General features: G+C 35.1%; 1 protein-coding gene across 3 annotated transcripts in view; it reads right to left on the reverse strand.

The window, feature by feature from the left end:
- Positions 1-27,262, reverse strand: part of LOC126964529 (innexin shaking-B) — a 222,763-nt gene that overhangs the window by 130,602 nt on the left and 64,899 nt on the right. For all 3 annotated transcript variants that reach the window (XM_050807709.1, XM_050807708.1, XM_050807707.1), the window contains exons 2-5: positions 22,182-22,332; positions 16,164-16,311; positions 8,886-9,022; positions 6,515-6,674 (exon numbers count right to left, since the gene is read on the reverse strand). In XM_050807709.1, coding sequence (XP_050663666.1) covers positions 6,515-6,674; positions 8,886-9,022; positions 16,164-16,311; positions 22,182-22,246 — 510 coding nt within the window. In that variant the 5' untranslated portion in view covers positions 22,247-22,332. The remainder of the gene's footprint in view (positions 1-6,514; positions 6,675-8,885; positions 9,023-16,163; positions 16,312-22,181; positions 22,333-27,262) is intronic.

A 27,262-nucleotide genomic window follows, 5' to 3' on the forward strand; every position in this document is an offset into this window, starting at 1 on the left:
CTTATGTCTCAAGGTGACGAGCGCAATTGTAGAGCCGTTTAGAATTTTTAAAGTTTGTCAAGAATCCTGAGCGGCACTGCATTTTTATGGGCAGGGCGTATCAATTATCATCAGCTAAACTGGGAGAACTAATAACAAAACCAAAAATCTTCAAGACCAATCCGGCCTTGCTTCGTCAGTATAAATTACTTGTATTTGTTTTAGCTATAAGATAGAATATAGTTCAGCAATGAATCTTTTCGAATGATATGCCAATAATTCTCAACGATCCACTCGAGTGAGCAAGGTTACTTCCAAAGGTTACCACTTCAGTTAATAATATAAACCACCTGGGTAGCCGCGGACCAATGATTGATAACCATAGAAGCCGTATCGCGCAGAGATCTATTTACGAATTAGATGTGTTCATGGAATACGCATCATAGTTACTCTGGAGATTAGCCATCGAAGGGATGAGTTGTTTCCTGAGTAATTGAGATGATTTGCCGTTTATTTCTGTAGTAAAAATATCGTAGAGCTATTGGTAGTTATTTTCGCTACAATGATACTGTTGTGTATTATAACTAACGCTGGTAATTCGATATAAATAATTATTTGACTGTACTTTATTATTTTATAATTGAGGAATTAATGTGAGTCCTCTTAGACCCCTTCCTCAATGTGCAAAATCGGGACAAAGATAGTGACCACTAACCTTAAATTTCCTCGCCTCTTCCTGCCTCGGATCCAGCACTTTAACTTCCAGCTCGATGCACGGCACTCGTAGCTCAGGCGAAGTTCGTCACGGACGTTAAAAGGAGACTTATGAATCGAAACCGTTACGTAAGACGCAACAATAGAACAAGGGGTTTTTTAAAATACAAACTGGCAGCACCTCTTCTTCGCAGTGGTCGGACGCGGACTCTCAAATCGTGTCTATCGTTCGCATAAGCCTTTGGGCGTTAACAGCTGTCATTTTGAGAAGATGAGGGTAGTTAGAAAATATAACTTTAGCGGTTACTTCCATCCACAACCGTCATTTTCACATTCGATCGAACAGATACATTACTATTTATTAAATACTCGGTATGATTCAGAAAAGTTTTAGGTCTTATTTTACAATCTTTAATTTTTTTTTTCTTGAATTAAATTTGATCAGACATCATAAACTTTACTTGTTTAAAACGTCTACTCACTACAGACCGATTTCGCTTGGTACTGTGATAGGGAAAATACTGGAAAGTATGATTCATCGAGGTCTGAAGGAAGGCATCGAGGTAAATGATGCTCAGTTTGGTTTCCGACCCGGTCTCTCGACGGATTCAGCAATTTTCTGTCTTCATGCAACCATTTACCATTACGTCAGCAGAGCGACATCTGTTTACGGATGCTTTCTCGATTTGAGTCGTGCTTTCGACCTCGTAAATTACAATTTACGCTAGGAGAAATTACTCACGGTTTGTGGGAGTTGGTAGCAACTAGTTTTGGACCATTCGGAGGTTCTTCATCAGGGTGAATGTAGCGACTCACTTCACTAACCTAACCCGAATCTGTTTGGTACCAACTCCCACAAACCGTGAGTAACTAAATAAATGCTACAAACACGATAACTTGTAAAAGCATCACAGTCTCGCAACTCAGTTCTTCTACAGTATAAAATGTGAGATATATGTCATGCTTTCTATAAGTCAATTTATTCAGTCCCTACTTAAGAGTCCTTCTGTCTTAAGTTAATACATAATTAGATAACCTAACAACATCTTATAAGACATAAGATACATGCTTTAAGGGTAAATGTATACACTTTTATTATAAAGTCCCAGCCATTGTTCAGGCATTATCTATAAATAAATTTAAATGTTCTATTAAAAAATGGCTCTGTCGTAAATCCTTCTACTCCACAGCTGAATATCTAAGTGATAGTAGTAATCTGATACTAGATTATGATTATTTTATAGCAATAGCAATGAGAGTAAAATATTGTATATTTTATTAAAAATAGTGCAAAATAAGTTTCTTGCGCCGCTTCTTCTCTCTCAGAGCGCCATTTGTTTCTGAAGCGGTAGTAGTATCTGGTATATTAGAAATGACATCAAAAAGAATTCTAAAGGAATCAATTTTGAGAAAATGCCTTTTTTGCCTTTTTATCTTATAGTGATCATATTAGTATTGAAAACATTTTATGTTTTAAATAAATAGTTTAACTTGGCCATCACACTAAACGATCCAATTTAGGCTTGTAGTTTTACCCACAAAGAAGTTATAGGGGGTCGAAAATGGCCTGAACTGCTTCCAGATCTTTAGTAAACAGTTAGGGCTGGCAAGTTTTTATACAAAAATATAGATAGGGATTTAATTAAAAATATGTTTTTTTTTATAATTTCTTTTAATACTGCTTTGAGCTTTTTTTGATTCGTTTTTATTTAATAGTAAAATTACAATAGTACCTATATTTACAATTTTATTTATTCAAATACAAATATTTTTATTGAAAATAGGATGTGATATCACTTATTGAAAGTCGAAAAACTACCACCCATTCCAAAATTAATGCCTCAGGCCTGAGAAGAATTAAGTTAGAAGAATTAATTAAGTTACATAACTCCATTAACTCAGCTTTAATGAGACTGGTACTGGCTCTATTTATTTACTTTGTTCATCACAGAAAATATGCGCTCTTTATGCTGATAAAATATAGTCGTTTAGCCTACTATATTATATTTTTAAAATAATAGTAGGTTACACCTTAAATAGTAGGATAATATATTATATAGTAGGGCTGGCAACCCTACTTACAGCTAGCGACTTAGTATGATTTTATGCTATGGTAGGCCATTTATAAGTTACCGCTTTTATAAAATAGACTAAGGTATTTCATTTGTCAGTATATATAAAAATTCTACAAAAAATTTGAAAACAAAATTTTATGAACGATGCGGGACTAAACCCACGACTTGCTTTTTTAACTGAGCTAACCGTTCGAATAACGAATCGTCATAAAAATCTTGTATGCTTTGTTCAACTCTCAGGTGTGGCTTCATCTACAGTAGATCCTGTACAGTTGATAACATGCTCAACCCCAATATTTACATATTTGAAAATTTACTTGAGATGTCGCTCTTGTCAAATCTAAATAATTTTTTAGTTTTTTAAAGTGATAACCCTCACTTCTGGGATTAATACACAGATTAAATTTGAAAACATAATTTTATAAAAACATAAAAATTCTAATATACATAAAAATTTAGCACCTAAATTAACGTACATCTAGACGCACATACATACATGGGGCTAAAAATATTGCACTTCTAGTTAAACGGAACTATTTTAATTTCAAATGTAATATTTTTTGAAACGTTGCAACCTTCTTAGTTATAAAAAAACCATTGGCGGGAAATCATTTGTCAATTGTTTTTTATCACACATGAAAGTTCTACGTACGCAAAGAAAATAGAATTAAGTCAAAAAGATTTTAGAGCGATGATTTTTTATGATTTTAAAAGTTCTCTCTCTCCGCAAGACTGTGCCGCTCATCTTCAAAATAAAGCAACTTGCTTGAGCACTGTGAAGCGATAGTTTTCTGAATTTGAGAGAGGTCGGGTTTCTTTACATGACGAATTTCGTGAAGGGCGGCCTTCAACTGCCGTCACCGAAAATAATGTGGCTGCTGTTAAGTGGCTAATTGAAGAAAACCCGCAGATTACCTATGAGACAATACGAGGACTATTGGGGATTGCTATGAGCCAAATTTAGAAAAATATACACGAACAATTGAAAGTTCGGAAACTTTGTTGTCGTTCCAACATGAACTGACAGCGGAGCAGAAGCGGGCTCGGGTGGAATGGTGCTCACAGATGCTTATGAAATACGACCACGGACATTCTAAGCTGTTTATGATATTGTCACAGGAGACGAATCGTGGATTTATTGTTTCGAACCCGAAAAAAAACAGCAATCTTGTGAATGGGTGTTTGAAAATGGGAACAGGCCAAGAAAAGTGAGGCAGGCGAGAAACATTGGCAAAAAAATGATCGCATTTTATTTCTCAGCTACGGGTTCCACTGCACAATTCCACTTGAAGATCAAAAGAGTGTTTATGCCGAGTGTTATTCTACCAGTTGTTTACCCAGGCTGTTAAAAAAAAGTTCGCGAAAGAAGACCAAAAAGCCGCGTTTTTAGTTTTTAGTCATTTTTAGCTTCCGAAAAAGTACAACTCGTCACCCATTTTACACATAGCCCTGACCCTGTGATTTCTGTATTTTCCCCAAAATCAAAGATTCGATGAGAGGTTTCACATTTACCATTTCCGAAGAGGCAGTGATAGCGTTCAATCAGCACGTAGAAAACGTGCCTTCAGATCTGTGGTCCTCCTGTTTTAAAAAATTGTTCGATCGCATGAAATAAATGTTTAAAATGTGAGAGAGAGTATTTTGAAAAGCAATTAACATAATATTTTGGTTATAACATGTTGTTTTTTTTTTAAATTACGCAAATCTTTTAGTGTAGCCTACGTATTCGATAAAATCTCACATTAATTGAGTACTATTTTGCTTATAAGCTCTACACTATATCATACTTAAGTATTGAGTACAATTTGGTCCAACTTGAGAGATAGGATTGTTTATATTTCGATTTGGGACCCATATTTATTTTTATTTCTAATATTTGTTTTGTACGAACATATTGTCTATTAGAGAAAACAATGTCTATGAGTGAAACAATTTCATTATAACAACAGGGAGCATAATATATTAAATAATTCTTGATGTAATGAAATATTAATAGTTAATTAGTAATAAATAGAATACATTCGGGTCACCTGATGATATATGAACAAGGTTTGCCTCCATACTGCGCCTCTGAACTTTTAACGGAAATCGACCCGAATGATTTTCAAAAAAATTACATCCCTGTATTATTGGACCAATGGACATTGTTGCTGATAAGGATCAATTCAAACTGTTTGTTAGAAATCTTACTTTTTTTGCTGATATTCTATCAAGGATAAGTCCTTTCATGGTATCGAATGCAGTCAGGTCATTATAGAGACAATTTAAAGACAGAGTTTAAATTTATGCATTGTAGTCAACGGAAACCATTTTGAGCAATTTATAATTAGGTAAAAAAAGGGGTAAGAAAAGCAATTTGTAAAAATTTTCCTTTCATTTTTAGTAATACATATCTTTCCAAAGTTACTTTGATCCTTACCAGCAACAGAGTCCAGTAGTTCAATAATACAGGATGTAATTTTTTTTGTAAAATCATTCGGGTCGATTTCCGTCAAAAGTATAAGTAATTTTAATAAATTAAATATGCAGTTATTGTTTTCTTATAAATCAAGGACATGACTCCTTTCACGACTTTTCTCTAAGACTCGTAGTTCCCGACTTGGCCATCACCGCTCTTCTCAAAAAACCACCTGTATTTATGAACTAAAAACAATTACCTATGAAGGTGCTAAACTGTACAATGGCCTATCTTCGGATATCAAAGATGCAGGCACTTTAAATTTATTCAAGCTCCGTTTAGCCAAATATATTACAGATGATACTTCCTTTGTCTAGTGCACACACTTATATTTAGTTTTTACCTATGTTTATCATACGGACGATTCATAGATTATCTATATATATAAACATGAATTGCTGTTCGTTAGTCTCGCTAAAACTCGAGAACGGCTGGACCGATTTGGCTAATTGATCTTGAATTATTTGTGGAAGGTTTAAAAGGTGAATAAATATGAAAGTGGTCGGAATTAAATAAAAACAACAATTTTGTTTTTCCTTAGATGTGTACCCTTTCGTCCGATATTTGTTTTGTATGGACATATTTTCTATGAGAGAATTTATTGACGCACAGTTTGACAGTTCTGCTGTAAAACAGTTTCATTGCAACAACAGGGAGCATATTTTAAGAAATAATTCTTGATGTTATGATATATTACTGACAAATTCATATAAAACATTATTTTATTTATTATATACAGAACAACGTCTGTCGGGTCAACTAGTTATTTATAAATATTGTTCTCATGTAAGTGACAGTTTGTTATGTTTTTAATGAGAATAACTGATCTTTAAACCTTTGTAAGAGATTTCCACCTATGTAGTGACTCATCACAATATCTCTGGAACCAGATTAGAGGATTTTACGAAATTCCACGCGCAAGAGTTTTATTTTTATTATTAACAGAACAACGTCTGTCTGGTTAGCTAGTTATATTATTATAATTATACTTAATCATAAATGGTTCTGCTGTAAATATCACTCAACAGCAGATTATGTATATCTTATATCAATAAAAAACCTGAGACTTAATATTGCGCCATTTCTCCTCTCTAAGCGCGCCATTTGTTTCCGAAGCAAAATAGTGTTTTGATTAACATCAAAACAATGATTTTTAAGAATATAAATGCCTTTTAGGCTCTTCGTCTCTTTGGCTTATTGTATCTATTTAGATAAAGGCGTCATTTTCTTTCTTCTGTTGTTATAAGCTTATCTGAAATAGCGATCGTCAGTAGATTTCAGTACTTACCTGCAGGAACAGCGAGAAAGCGACCCACTGGTAGTATTTCCCGTAGCGGCGAGGCGAGTTCCCCGCTCCCCTCACGCCGGGGTAAGCGCCCGCCTCGCCAGCCACCGTGAAGGTTGAGTGGATCCAGCAGTAGGTATTCAGGACGTCCTCCGGGATGTCCCTGAACAAATCAAATTCAAATATATACTATTGAAAGTCAAAAACAACCACCCAATCGTAAAAGTCAGGATGATCCTGCAACGAGTCAAAGAGGATGTAAATACTACATAATAAGAGGCCATGAGTGGCAATGAGTTTCTCGCCACTTCTTCACATTACAGCTCAACTTTTCCGAAGTGGTGGTAAAATCTTTGACACTCATAAGTGTGAGTTTGACCTTATTGAATAATTATTTTAATTCTTTCTTTTTTCTGTAACGCAATGAAACGCACCTAAGTGTACAGCTTAATCAATTACTTAATCAAAATATGATTCATAAATATTTGATATTTTATCACCTGAGGTGATTCGCTTACGCCTTAGATTAAGGATTGGTCACCGCTGCGCTCCAACTAGATATCGCAGGTGGCAAGCAAAGTAGCAGGCAACGTGCGGCCATAATACTACGCCCAAGTGGGCGTACTCCAGACAGTCTTGAACAATGTGTGACGTTGACGTGTCACTTGTAATGTTAAACTTTGCTAATAATTTAAACTAAAATGCCGGATTGCGTAGTAAATGTTTGTAAAAATAATATATACTACAAGCAATAGGAAAAGCACTGTAATATCATAAGTATTTTATTAATTTCAATGTAAACTAACACGAAGCGTATGTTACAAAATTTTAAAGACGTCATTGAGCGTCAAGATGCCACGCACACAAGCATCTAATAGTTGCCGTAATATAAAAGCTAATAGTTGCTGACGCTGTAATAGAAATGCTATTATTCTTAGGTAAAGCGGTATCTAGTTGAAGCGCAGCGGAGACCATTCCTTAATATAAGCATTTAATGATATTTTTTCTTCATGTTATTTGATTGCCAAATATGCAGATAAGTTAATGAATATGGCCGACCCTTATTACGACTTAACAATCGAAAAATAAATTGATATCGTATTCCCGTTATTCAATATAATAATATGGAGATAATGTTGAAAAAATATTTAAATTATTTAACCAAGTTGAAATACTCAAATATCTTCCTGAATTATGTCAGTAATCAAAAATAATTATAAAAATAATACTTTTGTTACTCTTTCCAATAAATACAGACAAAACATATTTTTAACATGGATTTTTATAATAATAATTTAAACTTGTGAGTTTCCAATTTGTGACTTAAATTGTGAATATTAAGCGATAATACGTGTTTCGATAAAATTATATTAAATACTAGCTGACCGGACAAACGTTGTTCTGTATATAATAAATAAAGTAATGTATTTTATAAATTTGTCAATAATATTTCATAACATCAAGAATTATTTCATAAAATATGCACCCTGTTGCTGTAACTAAATTGTTTCACAGTAAAACTGTCAAACCGTGCGTCAAAACATACTAAAAAACACGTTTTTTAGTTTGGTTAATTCATAAAAGCGTGTTTTTTAGATTTTTAAAACTATTATTTGCATTGCTGAATAAAAAATTCTCTTTGGTGTTCGAAAATTGCCTAAAATTAGATAAATCGGTTAAAGTCAAGTTTTATTTCAATAAAATATTTTTGACCTTTGACTTTGAAAGATAATGGTTGAAATTTAAAATTAACATAGAATAATTTTATCGAGTTAATGTATTGTCATCGGTCATCGAAAAATCTAAGAATTAATTAATTAAATCTTTGAATTTAATCAGGCCGTTTAAAGTGGGTCAAAATCGCGCCAGTAAAAGCCAGTTTAAAAAGATATAAAAATTCTGATTAGTTAGTTATTCATTTTAAACTATTCTTTCAATTTGATTTCTGAACGACGGGGGACACATCAAAGGAAAAACAAAATTGTTGTTTTTATTTCATTTTGAGCATTTTCATATTTATTTACCTTTTATACCTTCTCTGGACTTCCACAAATAATTCAAGACCAAAATTAACCAAATCGGTCCAACCGTTCTCGAGTTTTAGCGAGACGAACGAACAGCAATTCATTTTTATATACTTACATAGATTTGTAATATGTATTTAACAACACATTCAAAATAAGTATGGCGTTTCCATTGAATCATAAAATATGTAGATCGTATATAAAACAATTTAAATCCCATAAAATAACAAGCTTCTGACATCTACACTGAAATAATGCAGTTTTGTGCATTCCTAAATTTGCTTCTAAGCGCCATCTATTGTGTTTTACGTGAACTACAACTATGTACGTATAATTGTTATTGTGCCTACCTTGTGTGAATGCAGTCTATGGGGTTTCCCACAAGATGGCGCGTGGTCAGTGCAGCGCTGGCAGCAAGAAGCGCGGCCGTTGTTGCTCCACAATGTAGTCGGAAGGCTATTGAATCGATCTTTGGATTAATTCCTTGCTAAAACAACAAAAGAAAACACAACTTTAGCGATAATTATAACTTGAAGGAGAAATATTAGTACTTTAGTTACTTCACTGCTTTATCGTACGTTTAATGAAAGGACAAACGGGAGAAATTTTGCCCAGTTTTTATTTGTAAAGTTACGTTTTTTGTAAAGCCCTGTAACAAGCCGGCAATAATGGTAAAGGATGAATAATTGGGACGTACCCCATCATTGGCAATTTTAGTAACACTCCATTTTCGTGTATTCAATTTCAAATTCAAATACAAATATTTTTATTCAAAATAGGATGTGAAATCACTTATTGAAAGTCAAAAAACTACCAACCATTCCAAAATGAATCCCTCAGGCCTGAGAAGAATGGGCGCAACAAACTCAGCGGGGTTTTTATTATCAAAAATATGTTTTACAATTAAAGTAACACAAATATACAAATAAATACACAATAACACTTGTTTATATATACACTGAGTTTAACCAATATATTTTACTTAAATTGAACAAATATTTACGTTAGATTTTTTGGCTTAACAATTAAATTTATTAAAATTAGTTAGGAGAAGTTGAATTTTGAACTATGCCTTAGGGTTGCCTACCTACTAATTAATTTAGTCTTTTCGTCTGTCGCATTACTTTAAACGTGCACCAGGGTGAAATTAATTAAAATTAATAGAATTGAGTTAAATTTCTAAAATCCAAAATAAATTCATATCGTTAAAAGAACTGGCTTAAGGCTAGCTTTATGTCGCAGTTTAAGATATTTATAAAATATATTATTGTTTTTTATCAACAAAAACGTTGTTTTCACACGTCGTTTGTTCACGCCACAAGTTAGGATATCATCCCCACAATCTGTATATGTGGCGGTCCTCAACAATACGGTATTCAAGGAGCTTTCTTCCACGTTCTACAAAGCTGTGGAATGAACTTCCTTGTGCGGTGTTTCCAGGACGATAAGACATGGGTACCTTCAAAAAAAGCGCATACACCTTCCTTAAAGGCTGGCAACGCTCCTGTGATTCCTCTGGTGTTGCAAGAGAATGTGGGCGGTGGTGATCACTTAACACCAGGTGACCCGTACGCTTTTCCATAAAAAAAAGTGCGGTTGACAACCCGCAATCAATAAGACATGAAGAAGTGATGTGGTTGGGCTCCTTGTGCATTAGTCATTTTGCAACACGGTGTGTTTTAGAATTTAGATCATTATATTGTCGTTAGGCATTTATTTAAATGAAAATAATACTTTTGCTTCATAGATTCACTCTCTCTCTCTCTAGAGAGCATATGTGGTGGTTCAAATTCAAATAGGATAATATGACATCACTTATTGAAAGTCAAAAACTACCACCCATTCCAAAAAGTATGCCTCAAATCTGAGAAGAACGGGCGCAACAAACTTAGCTGGCTCATTCATGAAAAATGTGGTTACAAAGTAATACCGTACAATTTAACTTGTTATTAAATACCCTGAGGGCGGTCTCTCTATTCCCAATCCGTGGTATCATTAAAAAAGTCATTTATATTATAGTAACCTTTACCACACAAACGTTTTTAATAATTCTGGGTTCTAAAAGGTACTGATACTATTCGCCCAAAGTGTTTGTAAGTCCTCAAAATAACAGTTACTCGTATTCAGGAAATAGTTATTATAACAATAGAAATAAGGGATTGCTTGTAACTAATTCTAGTAGATTTCATAAGATACATAACAGCTTTAAGGCTAAATGTATACACTTCTATAATAAAGTTCCAGCCACTGTTCAGGCATTATCTATAAATAAATTTAAATGTTTTATAAAGAAAATGGCGCTATCGTAAATCCTATTACTCCACTGCTGAATATCTAAATGATCGGACAGCCTGGGACTAGATTGTGATTATTTTATAGCGATAGAAATGACTGTTCAATATTGTATATTGTTATTGAAAAGAGCGCTCAAAATATTGCTGGGAGAGTTTCTTGCGCTCTTCTTCTCTCACAGAGCGCCATTTGTTTCCGAAGCAGTAGTAGCATCTAGTAGTTATTAGAAATGACATCAAAAAGAATTCTAAAGGAATCAATTTTGAGAAAATAAATGCCTTTTTATGCCTTTTAACCATTGACAAAAGAGTTTATGTGAGTATCAAAACAATAAAATAAAATAAAAATAATTGTAACTGGCAACATTATAGTGTCGTAATAATTGGATTGACTTTTAGATAGAATTATTATAATATTTTTCATTTCATTTTACTTAGGAGAACTCTAAAAATAAGTTGATTACTAAGTTGGATTATTCTTCATAAGTAACATTTTTTTTTACTTTTTAGTGCATATTATATTGTTTTGGAATAGTATTTTTTTAAGTCGGTTCTTTTTTTTAATGAAATTTATTCAAAATACTTTTATAAATTATTAAAATGTTAGAAAATCTACCAGACTATCCAGTCTACCCTTTAGATATCCATCTAAAGGGTTTTGGGCTCAAGGCCCAAAAGCTTGAAATTTGACAATATATTGGAAAAAATAACACATATCCTATTGACCTTCTATGTCTGAGTCTTATTACATAAACCTTTTCGTTCTGGGAAACTCTAATTGCCTCAGATCGGCGTGATTTTGGTTCTCGCGCAGCGTTCCATCAATGCGTATTACGTGTAGCAGTAGATTGTTTTTAATTAGGATTTGAGTGAATGTATCGGAAAGCTATTGAAACAAGCTGTAAGACCATGCAAAATAAACCATCTTATAAACAAAATAAGGGTCACAACTTTGTGAGGATAGGGTGCCGTACGGCACTTTCGGTTTTGATGTAGGTATGTGAAAAATCTCGTGCTCTGGGGCACTGCTGATTTTGGAAGGTAAATAAAAAATATTATTGTCCCTTTTATCACTGTCTTATACCATGTAGGCGGTGTAGGTACGTTTGTAGTACACATTTTGAAAACAGTTATTTGAAATAACGGTCGATATTTCAAAAATGTTGGCCCTTAAGTATTATTAGCCTAGCTCTACAAAGTAACGATCCACCCCTCTAAAACGAGCTTCAATTAATACTATTTCAAGCCACACAAGAGAATACATAAATTATTCAGACCAGTAAAGAGTTATATTCAGCAATAAGATGCAGCGATCTTTAAACCAAATGCAGCAATTTCTAGTCACTGGTAAATCAGTAAATCCGCTTCGATCAGCCATAAATCTTGGCAAAAATAAATGGATACTAGTAATGGTAAAATCCATTGGCAAATGGCAAAAGCCATTGGTTTACAAAAAACCTCCAAATTTCCATGGAGAAGATAGTGATAAATATCCAATTAACAGGAATCTCCCAATTAAAAGCCAAAACTAATGTTACTCAAACGGAAGAGGACACTGGGACTAACCCTTGACTTTTAATGAGTGGGAGTGCCACATTACATCCTTTGGGACACCGAATTATGGGGCTGGCACGCCTGGGGATTATTATGCTCCCACAACTGACGTGGCATACCAGCTTTGCTACTGAGTTTCTTTTGATCATCCAGTCCGGTGGTTCTGGAGAATCTGTTCCTGGATTTCCACAACCAGTACCAGTTGAACCTGATGGTGATTTCCCGGGCTGTCTCACGTACACTGTAAGTGGCAAAACTGTGCTGACTCCGGGCGAACAGAGCAAAACGCTCAGACCACCATTCTCCATTTTCACCATGGAGTTTATTTTGCGTCAAGGGAGATGTCTGTTTGCAGCACCTGAGTAGCCCTCTTCACCTTGAGATAATATATCCTCATTATCATCAGCCGGAAAACGTCCACTGCTGGACAAAGATTTCCACAACGATCGGTCCTGCGCTGCCCTCATCCAATGCATTCGAGCGATCTTGACCAGATCGTCGGTCCATCTTGTGGGGGCCTACCAACACTACGTCTTACGCTACGTGGTCGCCATTCGCGGACTGTACTGCCCCAATGGCTATTTGTCCGGTGAGCTAAGTGGCGGGCTATGTCGGTAACTTTGGTTCTCCTACGGATCTCCTCATTTCTGATTCAATCTCGCAGGGAAACTCCGAGGTGTATTATGCTTTCCTTAAATATAACATAATGTAATAAAAAAAACCTTAGTTGGATCCTTGATGGTTGGACTTTGAAATCCCAGGAGATGGGGATATGCATAAATAACAACAAGTACGCTTTTTCTTTTTGTTGAGAGGAGAAAAATATACTACGAATTTAGACTCTGAAACAGGGCTCATATGTCGGGCTAAAACCTCCTCTATTAGACGATAGGGGGTGTACTAGTTATAAAAACACCTCAAATTGGGAAGTGTGCTAGAAGTATGTTAGTGATAGAAGTACGGAGGATGGAAGGACGTCGACCTGCATATCATTCGATATCAAGTCTGAACACTGAACTTATATTTTCACCGCTATTTGTATATTTTAATCTATCCAAATATAACCATTTATATATTAGCAATGCAAGTTGATTAAGATTGTTCAACGGATCTCATTATAACCATCTGGTTGGGATGTTGGGTCCTTTTGGGATCAAAGCAAAGATCACTGTTTATGGTACCGCTAAGATTAATAAAAATAAAAAAGGATTTATTGTAAAAAAAATATCGTATAGCTTAAGATATACATATTTAGTTTTTTTTTACTTTAATCTATATTAGTATAACTAATCTACAAGTAACCTTTAATGGATTAAGGCCTCCTCTAAGGATCTCCAGTTGTCTCTGTCCTGTACTTTTGTTTGCCAATTGGAACCTGCTATATTTTTATTTCACCGTCCCTTTGTGCTATTCCCTATTGCCGTTCCAGAATGTTACTATTTTTGTCTATCTCTTATCGGATCTTCTCGTCACATGGCCATCCCATTTTTCATTTTGTTTTTTTCAAAGCTCAAGTTCTAAGTTACATTTGTTTTTTAATGCCGTTCAGAAAGACGAATGGGACGTTGCCTACCTCCTGGTTAAAGGCTAAAATAATAGCTCACTCCTAACACCTTTAATATAGCATCGCATAAACCACCTGATTAGCGAGGATTAACCCACTATCGCGTTGCGACCGCCGCCGGCTGACAAATACTTGAATGTGTGAACGAGCCAGCGGATGAACGGGTGGCCTTGTAACGCGCTAAGCCTGTTCGATTTTATGTGACTGGGTCTCGGGGTGTTTAGGTGCCGTTAGTGTAAAACATTCGGGATGTCATCAAATTTCGAAATCTGTACTGTTGTGGAGATGTTAGGGTCAACGTGTCATCAAAATTAAATGGCTCTAAGATCGCTGCAAGCTTGGCGGGTCTTTATAATTTTATTTTCTTTATATATTTTATTCAATTGGGGATAGAATTGATAAAAATTCAAAATTATAAAAATATATTATGAATCTTAAACAATTTACATAATTTTATTAATAGAAAATGTTATGTTATATCACTCTTAAATCTAAAAATAAATCCTTGTAATATTACTAACCTTAGAATAAGTTGATACTAACAATATAATATGGGTAATGTAAATAAATAAATTTATTATTAACGAACGGAAAGTTTTGGTAATATCGTTTCATGTAAAATGTATATGAAAGAGCATATGGCAGGGACACTAGGATGGGGCGAAGACGTGACTCTCAAAAAAATACTTGCCGACTTGACATTTTGTGACAATTAGGGACGAGAAGAGCCGGACGTTCAGTGGATGGTAATTGATACGCCCTGCCCATAACAATGGGTATTATATCTCGAGACATATGTTTTACTATTAATACATTGGGAATATTTTATTGACATAAGCCATGATTTTTTATGGAAAAGGAGGACGAGTTAAGGTTAAGGTTATGTGATCACAGCCACCCACATTCTTTTGAAACACCAGAGGGATTACAGAAGCGTTGCCGGCCATTAAGGAAGGTGTAAGCGCTTTTTTTGAAGGATACCCATATCGTATCGTGCCGGAAACACCGCGCAATGAAGCTTATTCCACAGTTTTGTTGTACGTGGAAGAAAATTCCATGAAAACTGCACTGTGGAGGACCGCCACACATCCAGATGGTGGGCATGATATTCTAACCTATGGCATTTAGTGCGAAGGTGTAATTTGGCGGCAGGAATTAGGCGAAACAGTTTAATATTTAGGTCTATAATCTAGTATAGGTTTGGGCCTCGCTAACATTAGTATGCCAAACATGGAGGAGATCAAGTAAATTATGAAGGAGTGCTATTGCCCCGAACAGCAAGCCGAATGCAGGACGAATGAAAGACAAAGGGAGAGGTCTGCGCCCAGCATTAGGATGATATATAAAATATTGTTAATTAATTAGTTATAGTTTTAATAATGTTCAATTTTTTAATGCTTTATCTACAACATGCTTTAAATCCTCTATTAAAGATTCTGAAACAGTTAGCTTATTACCAACATTAAAACACCAAATTTCGTAATAACCATTACATCATCCAAACAAGTGTTGTAATGTTGTACTGAGTTTCATAACAACACTCCTTGTTTTTTTTTTTTTCGATGCCTTCATGCGCAAAGAGTTTCAACAAACAGCCACATTCTTATTGCTCGATGCGTGGTATCTGTATGAATTTCAAAAAATTAACATTTTCGTTTACGCGCGTTCCACACTACCAGATCGTGGCGCGCTGTAAAAAAAAGTAGATTATTCGAAACCCCGCCATTTTTTTTTTGAAAAAATGAGCGATTCAAATTAATTTATTTAACTAATACTTAATAAATTTGTATATAATCAGTAATGGATGATATTAGGTTACTACTAGGACTGGCTGTTTTAATGTTAGCAGTAAGCTAACTGCTTCATAATCTTTAAGAGGATTCATATTCTGGGAGTAGATAAAGTCTAGTATGCAACTGTTGATAGTTAGGTATTAAAACACTCATGTGATACTATTATCACATTCGTGTTTATAACCCCTTATTACACAACAGTTGCATAAATAACTATTAATAAATAAATAGTTTTGGGTGGTTCTCCTGCCACGCGGATTTCCATCCGCTTACTACGAACGCTCCTGCAAACACGCAAGACAATGTCCCAACTGCAACCAATCCGCATGCAGCACGCGAGATAGGAAACACATGTGTTAAGTAATAGATGAGTAATCCGCGTGACAGGAAAATAGTCCTTATTGTGTAGAGCAGGAAGAAGCTTACCCCTCCAGCGAGCAGCGCGTAGATGCTGGTGAGGATCTCCATGGGCCTGCGCGGGTGTCCAGCTCGCTCGCGTCGCCGCCACGCGCCGCTCGCGCCCCGGGCGCCAGCAACGCCCCGCCCGCGGCGCCCCCACGCTACACCCGACTCTCTGACAGACAAACAGACCGATCACTTAGCAAAAAAATATCTGAGAACATACATTAAATTTGTAACCAACATTGACGGCCGTTCCCAATATAATATACTTATCTTCAGATAGACATAAATAGCTACCTTCTACTGTCATTAATAAGCTGTCAATAATCTGAAGCTGTCCCAATACGTAGGTCACACTAAAAGTTTGGCGTTACTTAAAAGAACAATGTCATAATCAAAATATTATGTTTATTGTTTTTCAAAATAATCTCCTTTACCATTTCTTAAAATAGGAGGACCACAGATCTGAAGGCATGTTTTCCACGTGGCGATTGATTGCTATCACTGCCTCTTCGGAATTGATAAAAGTGAAACCTCTCTTCAAATCTTTGATTTGGGGAAAATACAGAAATCACAGGGTACTAGGTCGCGGCTATGTGCAAGATGGGTGACGAGTTGTACTTTTTCAGAAGCTAAAAATGATTTAGTTTTATTGGCCATGTGTGAAGAAGCGGTGTCATGATGTAGCAGAACGCGGCTTTTTGGTCGTCTTTCGCGAACTTTTTTTAACACCCTGGGTAAACAAATCGTACAATACCACTCGCCATTAACACTCTTTTGATCTTCAAGTATTGCTCACGCAAACGTTGCTCGCCTGCCTTACTTTTGTTGGACTGTTCTCATATTCAAACACCCATTCACAAGATTGCTGTTTTATTTCGGGTTCAAAACAATAAATCACTATTTGTGTTCTGTGATAATATCATAAACAGCATTAGAATGTCCGTAGTCGTAATTCATTAGTATCTGTGGGCACCATTAACACGAGCCCGCTTCTGCTCCGCTGTCAGTTCCCGAAGGAACCAACGACAACAAAGTTTCCGAACTTTCAATTCTTCGTTTAAAATTTTCTGAATTTGGCTCATACCAATCCCCAGTAGTCCTCGAATTGTCTCATAGGTAATCCGCGGGTTTTTTTCACTTAGCCGCTTAGCAGTAGCTACATTATTTTCGTTGACGGCAGTTGAAGGCCACCCTTTCGAAATTCACGAAATTCGTCATGTAAAGAAACCCGACCTCTCTAAAATTCAGCAAACCATCGCCTCACGGTGCTCAAGCAAACTGCTTCTCTCCCAAAAGCATATTGAAGACGAGAGGCATGGTCTTGCGGATAGAGAGAACTTTTAAAATCATAAAAAATCATCACTCTAAAATCTTTTCGACTTAATTCCATTTCCGTTGCGTACGCAGAACGTTTTATGTGTGATAAAAAACAACTGACACATGAATTCCCGCCAATGGTTGTTTTTTGATTAAGGGTTGCAACTTTTCAAAAAATATAATAATCGAAATTCAAATAGTTCCGATTAGCTAGAAGAGCAAAACTTTCAGTGTGTCCCATGTATACCCAATAAGTCATTCTTATCGCCTTATTTTGGGACGCGTGAATTGCAATTTCCATACAAACTTCTATTGCTGGTAAGCTATACGTCCTCCCATTGACAGACAGCGTATACGGATAAGGTGTGTTACCGTCGATAAGTTTATTGGGACAGAAAAGTCATCGATAGTTACGATTTTTATCTCAAGTAGGCCACAACCGCAGATAGACTGCATATTGGGAACGTCCGTAAATGTACAATCTTACAATCTTGTATATTTTATTAAAAAGAATGCTGGGAGTGTTTCTTGCGCCGCTTCTTCGCTCTCAGAGCGCCATTTGTTTCCGAAGCGGTAGTAATATCTAGTACATTAGAAATGACATCAAAATGAAATCTAAAGGATACAATTTTGAGAAAATAAATGCCTTTTATGCCTCTTGATGCAGGATTCCGAACTCTCATATCAAATGAGCCAACCGTCGTTTCGTATCGTTCGTAAATCTTGGCTTGTCTTGTTCAACTCTCAGGTTGTGGCTCCATCTACAGGACAGAGCCCGAGAGGTCGCGGGTTCGAGTCCCGCATCGTTCATTAATTTTGGTTACAAATTTAAATTACATAATTAATCCCAGAAGTGAGGAATGTCACTTTAAAATAACAAATTTTATGAGACCATAGACTTACAATGTACTAGCGTATATATAAACAAATCGTGCGAGAGAGAAGAAGCTATGCGAATATATTGTTACTGTAACCGATTTTGTTTGACAAGTTGTCAAAACTCAGCCACGCTTGGTATTAACTCCTTAATACTTTGAATATTAAGCCAATAGCTAGCGTACGTATTGACAAAACAAAATTGGTCATAATATCAGGTTTTTTTATGACAATAAGAGACGAGACGAATAGGACGTTCAGCTGATGGTAATTGATACGCCCTACCTACAATGCAGAGCCGCTCAGGATTCTTGAGAAACCGAAAAATTCTTAACGACACTACACTTCGTCACCTTGAGACATAAGATGTTAAGTACTTACCCAGTAATTTCACTAGGGCCACGCCCTTCAGACTGAAACACAATAATGCTTGCACGTTAGAGCTTCACGGTAGAAAAAGATGCCGTCCTGGTACCCATAATCTAGTCGGCATCCTGTGCAAAGGAGCCTCCCACTGGTATCTGGTTGTCAGGTAGACGACCTCTACGCTAGTATATTCTAAGTGTATGACTAAAACATACTATACATTTTTGAATCTACATGCCAATGAAATAGTTCAATAGTATATAGATTCAAATAAATATTGTAAATGAAGAAATATAATTATTATTTTTCAAGCTATACAAAAAATAGAACAAAGATAAAATATAATTTTAAGTGTTAATTCGGAATGGTATTTTTAAGCAATCCAAAAAAATAACCATAATACACTTTTTAAAAAGGCTGGATTTAAAAAAAATACTTGAAAGTTCTATGGTTAATAACCTCAATAAGACTAGAATTTCAAACGGTTGTCTGCGTTATAAAATCAACTCATACTCATTTTTTTTTCGGACAATTTGAATTCTACTCTTTTTCAGTTTAGCTGTGGCATAAATTTTCATGCTTAAGCTTATGATACAGCAGCAGAAGAAGCTGAAGCAGTAAAGCAACCAACATTAAATATTTACAAGACAAGATTAATGTTACTGATCATGAAAACAATGAATTTCTTAAAAGCGAAACTGAATATTTGCTATTCAAACGAAACATAAACATTATTTACAGAAGTTGTGAACTAATAATACTTACCAACCAAACTCCGAGACTAGACAATGGGTAGGTAAGCTTAAAATAAATGTATGCGCTAACGAAACGTTCGACACGTTTAGAATAACGGACGTGTGTGAACGAATTCACATTAAAACTAAAAGGTTTATCTGTGAAATGTAAAGACAATCTACACATTTTTTAACAATCGTGAGGATCATGATTCTGTCCTTAATGAAATAATAATTCTATTTTGTATTGCGCCAGTAAATAAATTAGATTGCTTAAAACCACATAAATTTAAAATTAACCAGCTCTTGATTCCTGCGGTTTATAAAGTTTACATGGTTACTTCAGAATGATAAATTCTACCTTTAAAATCCGACTGAACGTCGATTTTCTTTTGTATGCTGGTAAAAAACTAATTTGGAAACCATCCAAATGGCTCAACTGAGTGTAATAAATTTACTTTAGAATATTTTAATTTCGCAATATATTAACTATTAAATAGACATCAATTTAGAATAATTTTATCCACTGTTATTATAGAGTTATAAACGTGCATTGACTATATGAAGCAGATTATTATGATATATATTTAAATAAAGTGGTCTTAGATCTTTTCCTTGGCGTACATCTTCTTTGTTCCCTAGTATTACAAACAGTTGATTGTTATGATAATAAAATCTTGACATTTTAGAAAACATTGCAACATTAGCTTTCATTAAACATTAGCTGAATGTCCGTTCGAAAGGGACGTTAAATAAATACACATGGTTAACGCTGTCAAAAGCTTCCCACGTGTCAAAAAGTACGAAGATTGACGGCGTAACAACTGCAGCTGTGTGTTTGAAAAGAAATCTCTTTGTCTGTTTGGTGCGATGTCGTGTTATTCAGAAGTATATTTGGAACTCGGTCAAACGTCTGCCGATTGGGACTTTTATCAACATTCGTGTTTATATGAAAATCTTTAATGGACAATCATCGCTGTCTTTGATACCCAAGTATTTATAGTGTATACAGATTTTCTTTAATGCTCACAAAAGATTCAAAGGTGTTACAATCTAGATTTACAACTTTGAGTTCACATAAGATAGAGAGTACATATTTAGAATCTTTTTTGAGGTAAAAACTTCCTAAGGCGAGCAGAGTGTAAATCGAGTCAGTGTGAAAATAAAGTGATTTTATGGGTACTGAATTAGACTGAGCTGTCACGCTTAGGCTTAACATCACGTAGTTTTTTTTAGAAAAGATTATTATTATCCAAATGTTTAGAGCTTTCTTTAGTGTTGATTCCCCCAATATTTGTGTTTTAGCACGAGAGTAATTTTATCGTGCCAGAGTTTGGCGAGTCAACTTCTCCTGAGGATGCCTGGTGTAGAGGCGAAACACGTGTTGAGTTGTTTAAAGACAAATATTGGCGGAATTAACACTAAAGAAAACTCAAAACATTTGGATACTTATGCATTTCCGCAAAGTAACGCCTACTTCAATAAAAAATTCTCATTATTAACCTCGCCTTCGTGAAGTTTTCATTTTTGTAGCCAAAAAGGAACACAATTAATTACAAACTTTTCATAAATTCAATGAAATTCAACCCGTTCAATCACACATCGATCTCTTCAATAGTAATCTATTGCATTGTTAGTAAGTTATAATTAGCTGAGGTTTATCTCCCAGATTTAGTTTAACGTAAACACACCGTGATTAACAACAACCTTGAACTAGAAATAATTTGCAAATGAACAACACTCTATTTTAATAGCATCTGTGTTTCCTTATAATATCGTATCTTCTCAATAATATAATTTAGCATTTAAATAAAATTTAGTATTTTTAGCAGATTTAACAATATTAGAATATCTTGGTATTCTTTTGCTATTATCACTAATATACATTTATAAACTAAATAAACCTATACTGTGTTATAAACTTGCAATAAAGTTATTCCAAGTTTAAAGTCTTTATATATTACCTTTGCCACTTCAGAAATTACATGACAGGGAGAAGTAATTTAAAACTTGGAGTAACTTTACGTTGCGTTTATTAATAAGACAGATAAGGTATTTTTGTTATAATAAGAGCTAACGAGACAAACAAGACGTACACTTGATGGCTAGAGTGATACGCCCTGCCTATTACAATGTAGTGCCGCAAAGGATTCCTAGGAAACTCAAAATTCTTATCGGCACCACAATTGCGCTCGTTTCTGGAAACATAAGAAGTCAAAATTTGATGGCATTATGCTCATTTTGTCTCACTATAGTTAATCGTTATGTATAATAATACATTCCAAAGTTGAATATTTCAAGTTTATACAGGACTCAACTACATAAATATCTAATAGTAACTATTAATGCATTATGTGCCGTAGTATCTCAATCATGACAGACACCGCAAGGGGTTAGGAACAGTATTAATTTAGTTGTGTAACGACGAAGAGATGACCTGTTAATCCATACCAAGATAGATTATTCTCAGCATCATATTGTAAGATTAACTAGTATCAGCATTGAAGCATCTTGTCGCTTCTTCTCAGCAGTTTCAGATTTGCAAATCGTGCAATAACTATAATAACAATTTAAAAATTGGAAGTATTGTGGTAAGTTTTTAATATACTGAAGTGTGCTGTAATAGGTATTAAGTGAAAAACGTGCTTGGTTTTTAGTGATGTAAAACGTCATTCTGTGTTTTGTTATTTTTGTTTATCCATGCATAAAGAGGCAGTATTGTATCATTTGGCCGTTCAATATTCACCTGCGGCTACTGAATCTCTGAGCACGGACTCCTGCGTCGGGGCGCCCTCCGGACGTCTTTCCCATCGGGTAGTCGGCGCGCGACTGACAGCTTAGCGGCTAGCCTCGCTCAACATGCGCGAGCAACGCCATCTAGCATGTACCTACGACAACTGAACATACAGCCTATATTTTACGTGGGTAGTTTTCACTCGGTTTTAAGTCTTGTTTTTTTTGTTACATTCTATAACTTAGGTATTATTCACATGTTAAAAACATTGTTTGTTACGTTTGTAATATTAAAGTCACTCGATTACTGGTTATCAAGAACTGAAGGTGATATTAGTTAAGGCTAGTCCAAGAATGCATTTATATTTAAACATAAGTTCAGTTTCAATCTATCATTTAATATAATGTTTATCATCAAGGTTAAGGTTTATGATAGATATTACAAAAATCTTAATTTATTTGATCATAATATATTGTGTGCCGCAAGTTCGTGTACTTTTTTCCCTACCTTCGAGTTGGGCTGCCAGAATTAAAATTGATTTTTATCAAGATTTTTTTCTCTACATTATACTGAACCTATATTTATCATTTTGAAACCCATATGTACTACATTAGGACAATCTCAAGCTTAAATTAATGAAGTTTCTTCAATATTTTCGCGAAAATCTTTAAACTTTAAACGTCTTTACTACATTAGCGTTAAGTAACCAATTGGTAAACATAATATAAGTATGAACATACTTTTTTTCGATATAAATTGGTCAAGCGAAAAATTTTAAGGTATTTTTTTCAATCAGTATGAAATTAACAAAAATAATCACATCAGTGCAACGACATAATATACTTTATATATATAAGCTTACATAGTTTTTATGTATATAGATTTGATGGCTACCTCTTCATAACAACTGCGACACACTAATTGTAAAATTTTGTACGTGGATTTGAGACTATTTTAAAACATTATTGATCTAGTGTTAAAATTGTGTGTTAGTGCTAAAATTGATAAAAAAAACACAATTCGTAAGGCCATAAGTAGTTGTTTCCCTATGAATACTATCTTCAAAATTGGCTTTTCAATCGGGCATAAATGGGACGAATGTCAAAGTATTGAACCCTTTTGGACCCTTTCAAATGAAAACTTTTCTAAATTGATCCATGAACAACAAAGTAACTTACTAACATAAGAAATACATAAACTAAACGACTTAAAAAAAGGAGGAGGTTCTCAATTCGACTGTATTTTTTTATGTTTGGTAATTCACAACTTTCGAAAGGGTAAACCGATATGGCATCCACGAGAATGCCTATGGTATTCTCGTTGATACCTACATGCGCTCGCCTAATGGAAAGTTGCCTGCTTGTTTGATAGGTCAACGGTAAATTACTAATAACCAATTTTTCCTTATGGAATAAAGTGCTAGGGCTCCTGCTTTAACTGTCGAAGATGGCAAACGTAAATATGTGGGTCTCAGTGAGTCTTACAATTTGTGCCCTTTGGTATCGAGATACTTGGCCCATGAGGCCCAGAGGCGCGGAGAATGTACAAAGTACATATCTACGCGCCTATCAATAATAGCTCAGTCAGTGTCAGTCATAAGTGCTCAGTCAGTCAGTAGTCTAGCTATCCGATGATGCCGGCTAGATTATGGGTACAACAATGGCGCCTATTTCTGCCGTGAAGCAATAATGTGCAAACATTATTGTGTTTCTGTCTGAAGGGTAGCTTTCCGTAGCTAGAGAAATTACCAGGCAAATGAGACTTCACATCTTATGTCTTAAGGTGACGAGCGCAATTTTAGTGCCACTCAGAATTTTTGGGGCTTAAAAGAATCCTGAGCGGCAGTGCATTGTAATTGGCAGGAGGTATCAATTAACATCAGCTCAACATCCAGCTCGTCTCGTCCCTTATTTTCATAAAAAATGTAAGCATAGTATTGTAAATATAGCTATAAAATTTGTTTTGTATGAATAAATAAAATTCAAAATAATATTCTACTTCAATAATATTCACAAGTCGAGACAATCGACTTAAGTAAAGTAATTATGAACTGCAAGCATATGAAGACATCAAAACGAAGAGCAGATAGAAAAAGTCAAAAATACAAAGTTTAATATCAATGAACAGAACGTTGAAACTCAACGAACAGATGAAAATATGTCGAAAAAACATATTGCAGCTGGGAAAAAAGTAATAGCGCACGAAAAATGGGAGGAAATTGAATTCGTTTCAATATATGCGATAAGAGGATCAACATTTCATAACCCATTTCGTTTCGGGTGTGAATTGATGCCAGATTCACAAAGATACTTCATATGTTGAACTAGCAGTTAAGTACTTGCTATAAAACGTTAAGTTATTTATTTATTTATGAAATCTTAATATATATAAATCCAGTGTCCTGATGTTTGTTCCCAGTGAACTCCTAAACTAATGACCGAATTTTAATTTGGATTACTTCATGGAGTGCAGTTTCGTCCAACTTGAGAGATAGGACAGATTTTTTTTCGATTGGGAACCCATAATTATTTTTATTTCCAATATTTGTTTTGTATGGACATATTTTTTTTGAGATAATTTATTGACGGATGGTTTGACAGTTCTGCTGTGAAAAAATTTCATTATAAAAACAGTGAGCATATTTTACGAAATTATTCTTGATATTGTTATGAAATGTTTTTGACAAATTCATAAAAACCAGATTTATTTTTTATTATGTACAGAACAACGTCTGGAGGGTGGGGTCGTATTTTTATAAACCTTCGGTTATTATTATGCTAAAATTAATTAGAATTTTCCAAAAATTCCCTATATTTTTACCAATTTTACACGCTTTTTATTAGCTTCACCTGTATGTATATTTGTTTGTAACCGACTCACTTGGGAGCGATTTAGAAGCACTCGTTCAAACATGACCGATGACAATACATTAATTTGATAGAATTATTCAATTTGAAAATCAAGATTTTATTTAATTTATATAATTTTCATCAACCGTCACGAGGTTAATTTAATATTTCAACCATTATATTTAACAGTTTTATATAATATTAGGAAAAATTTCGAATACCAAACAGAATTTTATGCTTGTTAACGTGTTTATTAGTTATTTTTTTTTTTATTTATTATATAATATGTCCAGATGTCTCCAAAATGATGGCGAGTTTTATGAATTGCTGTCCAGACTGACATATCTAGATGATCGCCAGAATATGTATATACCTACATATCTAGAGATCAACGACGGTATTATATTTATTACAGACATTATACTTGATGCCTAATAGTAGGTTTTTTTTTAATTTATCTCGGTGGCTTACAATTATCTGTCGAGTTAGAACTTGAGCTCGCTTGTTCAACTGAAACCGCAGAATACCAAAGTACCTATGAGCCACAAAAAACACATATTTTATTGTTAAACCACGGGTTTTCAACAAAAGTCTTTTTAATAATAATAAAGATGGGCTGGGAGTTTCATATCAGTTCTTCTCTCCATGTCAAAGACTCGTTTACGAAATGATTTAGCTTTATGTCTTATGTAACAAGTGTTGTTGTAATATGTTAGGTTATATCTATATATCCTGTCCATTCTATTATATTAATATTGTTATTGATTAAATTCAAATTCAAAATAGGGTTCAAAATAACTTATTGAACATCAAATACTGCAACCCATTCAAAATAGACTGCCTCAGACCTGAGAAGAGAGGGGCGCAAGAAACTCAGCGGGCTTTTTTGTAAATAAAAATATAGATTACAATGTAATGTCGTACAATAAACTTTTATAATTAAAGAGCCTGAGGGTGTCCGCTTCATTAACAGTCTATGGTATCATTAAGAAGATCATATATGTTATAATAATATTTACCACACAAACAATTTTTAACAAATCTTTTAGATTTTGTAACACATTTGTTTTGTACATTTTCCGAATCATATTGTAATCATTCGAAATCTCGAGCGATTGCCAATTTCGTGGTCATCTGGAAGGCAAACCAAATTGGCTTCAAAGAAACTGGGCGTCATTAATAGAGCACGGCAATACTTCAAGCCGGCCCACATACTAGCGCTCTACAAAGCGCAGGTCCGGCCACACATGGAGTATTGCTGTCATCTCTGGTCTGGCGCACCCCAGTATCAGCTCGATCCATTTGACCGCGTGCAACGCAGAGCAGCTGAATTGTCGGGGACACAGTGCTCTGTGAACGGCTGGATCACTTGGCGTTGCGTGGAGACATCGCTTCATTGTGTGTCTTCTACCGCATTTATCACGGGGAGTGTTCCGAAGAGCTGATTAACCTGATTCCTGCCGCCGAATTCCACCTTCGCACGACACGCCACAAGTTAGGATATCATCCTCACCATCTGGATATGTGCGGTCCTCCACAGTGCGGTTTTCAAGGAGCTTTCTTCCACGTACTACAAAGCTGTGGAATGAGCTTCCTTGTGCGGTGTTTCCGGGACGATACGACATGGGTACCGTCAAAAAAAGCGCGTACACCTTCCTTAAAGGCCGGCAACGCTCCTGTGATTCCTCTGGTGTTGCAAGAGATTGTGGGCGGCGGTGATCACTTAACAACAGGTGACCCGTACGCTCGTTTGTCCTCCTATTCCAAAAAAAAAAAAAAGCATACACACCGCCCAATAAAAGACTTACTAACTAGACTTAACCGAGTAGAAAGCATTACAAGTTTAATAAATATCACGGATACAGTCGAATTTAGGAAACAGTTTACAGATTCTATTTCGTGATATATTGCGAGAGATATATTTCGCTACAAGAAAATCTGCAACACGATATCCAAGAAGTAATGTCTCCTGAAACCGGAAATCTCATTACAGAGCCGCAGTCTGCCCTCAAAAAGATTCGGAACGACATCCAGATGCAAGACGAATTGCAATCCACAGAGCATTCTAGAAAATACCATTAATTCTGTACTTCCAATAAAACCGATGCAATCCAAGTTAACCGTTCCGATAGTCGTAACCTGTTATTTACGACACGGATGTAATTTGTACTAACATGGTCAGATATTTCCGACAACAGCAAAAAATCGTTTTTAGTCCACTCAGTCAAATAAACTTTATTCAAT

This window comes from Leptidea sinapis, chromosome 5, assembly GCF_905404315.1.
Source record: "Leptidea sinapis chromosome 5, ilLepSina1.1, whole genome shotgun sequence".
Taxonomy (NCBI): domain Eukaryota; kingdom Metazoa; phylum Arthropoda; class Insecta; order Lepidoptera; family Pieridae; genus Leptidea; species Leptidea sinapis.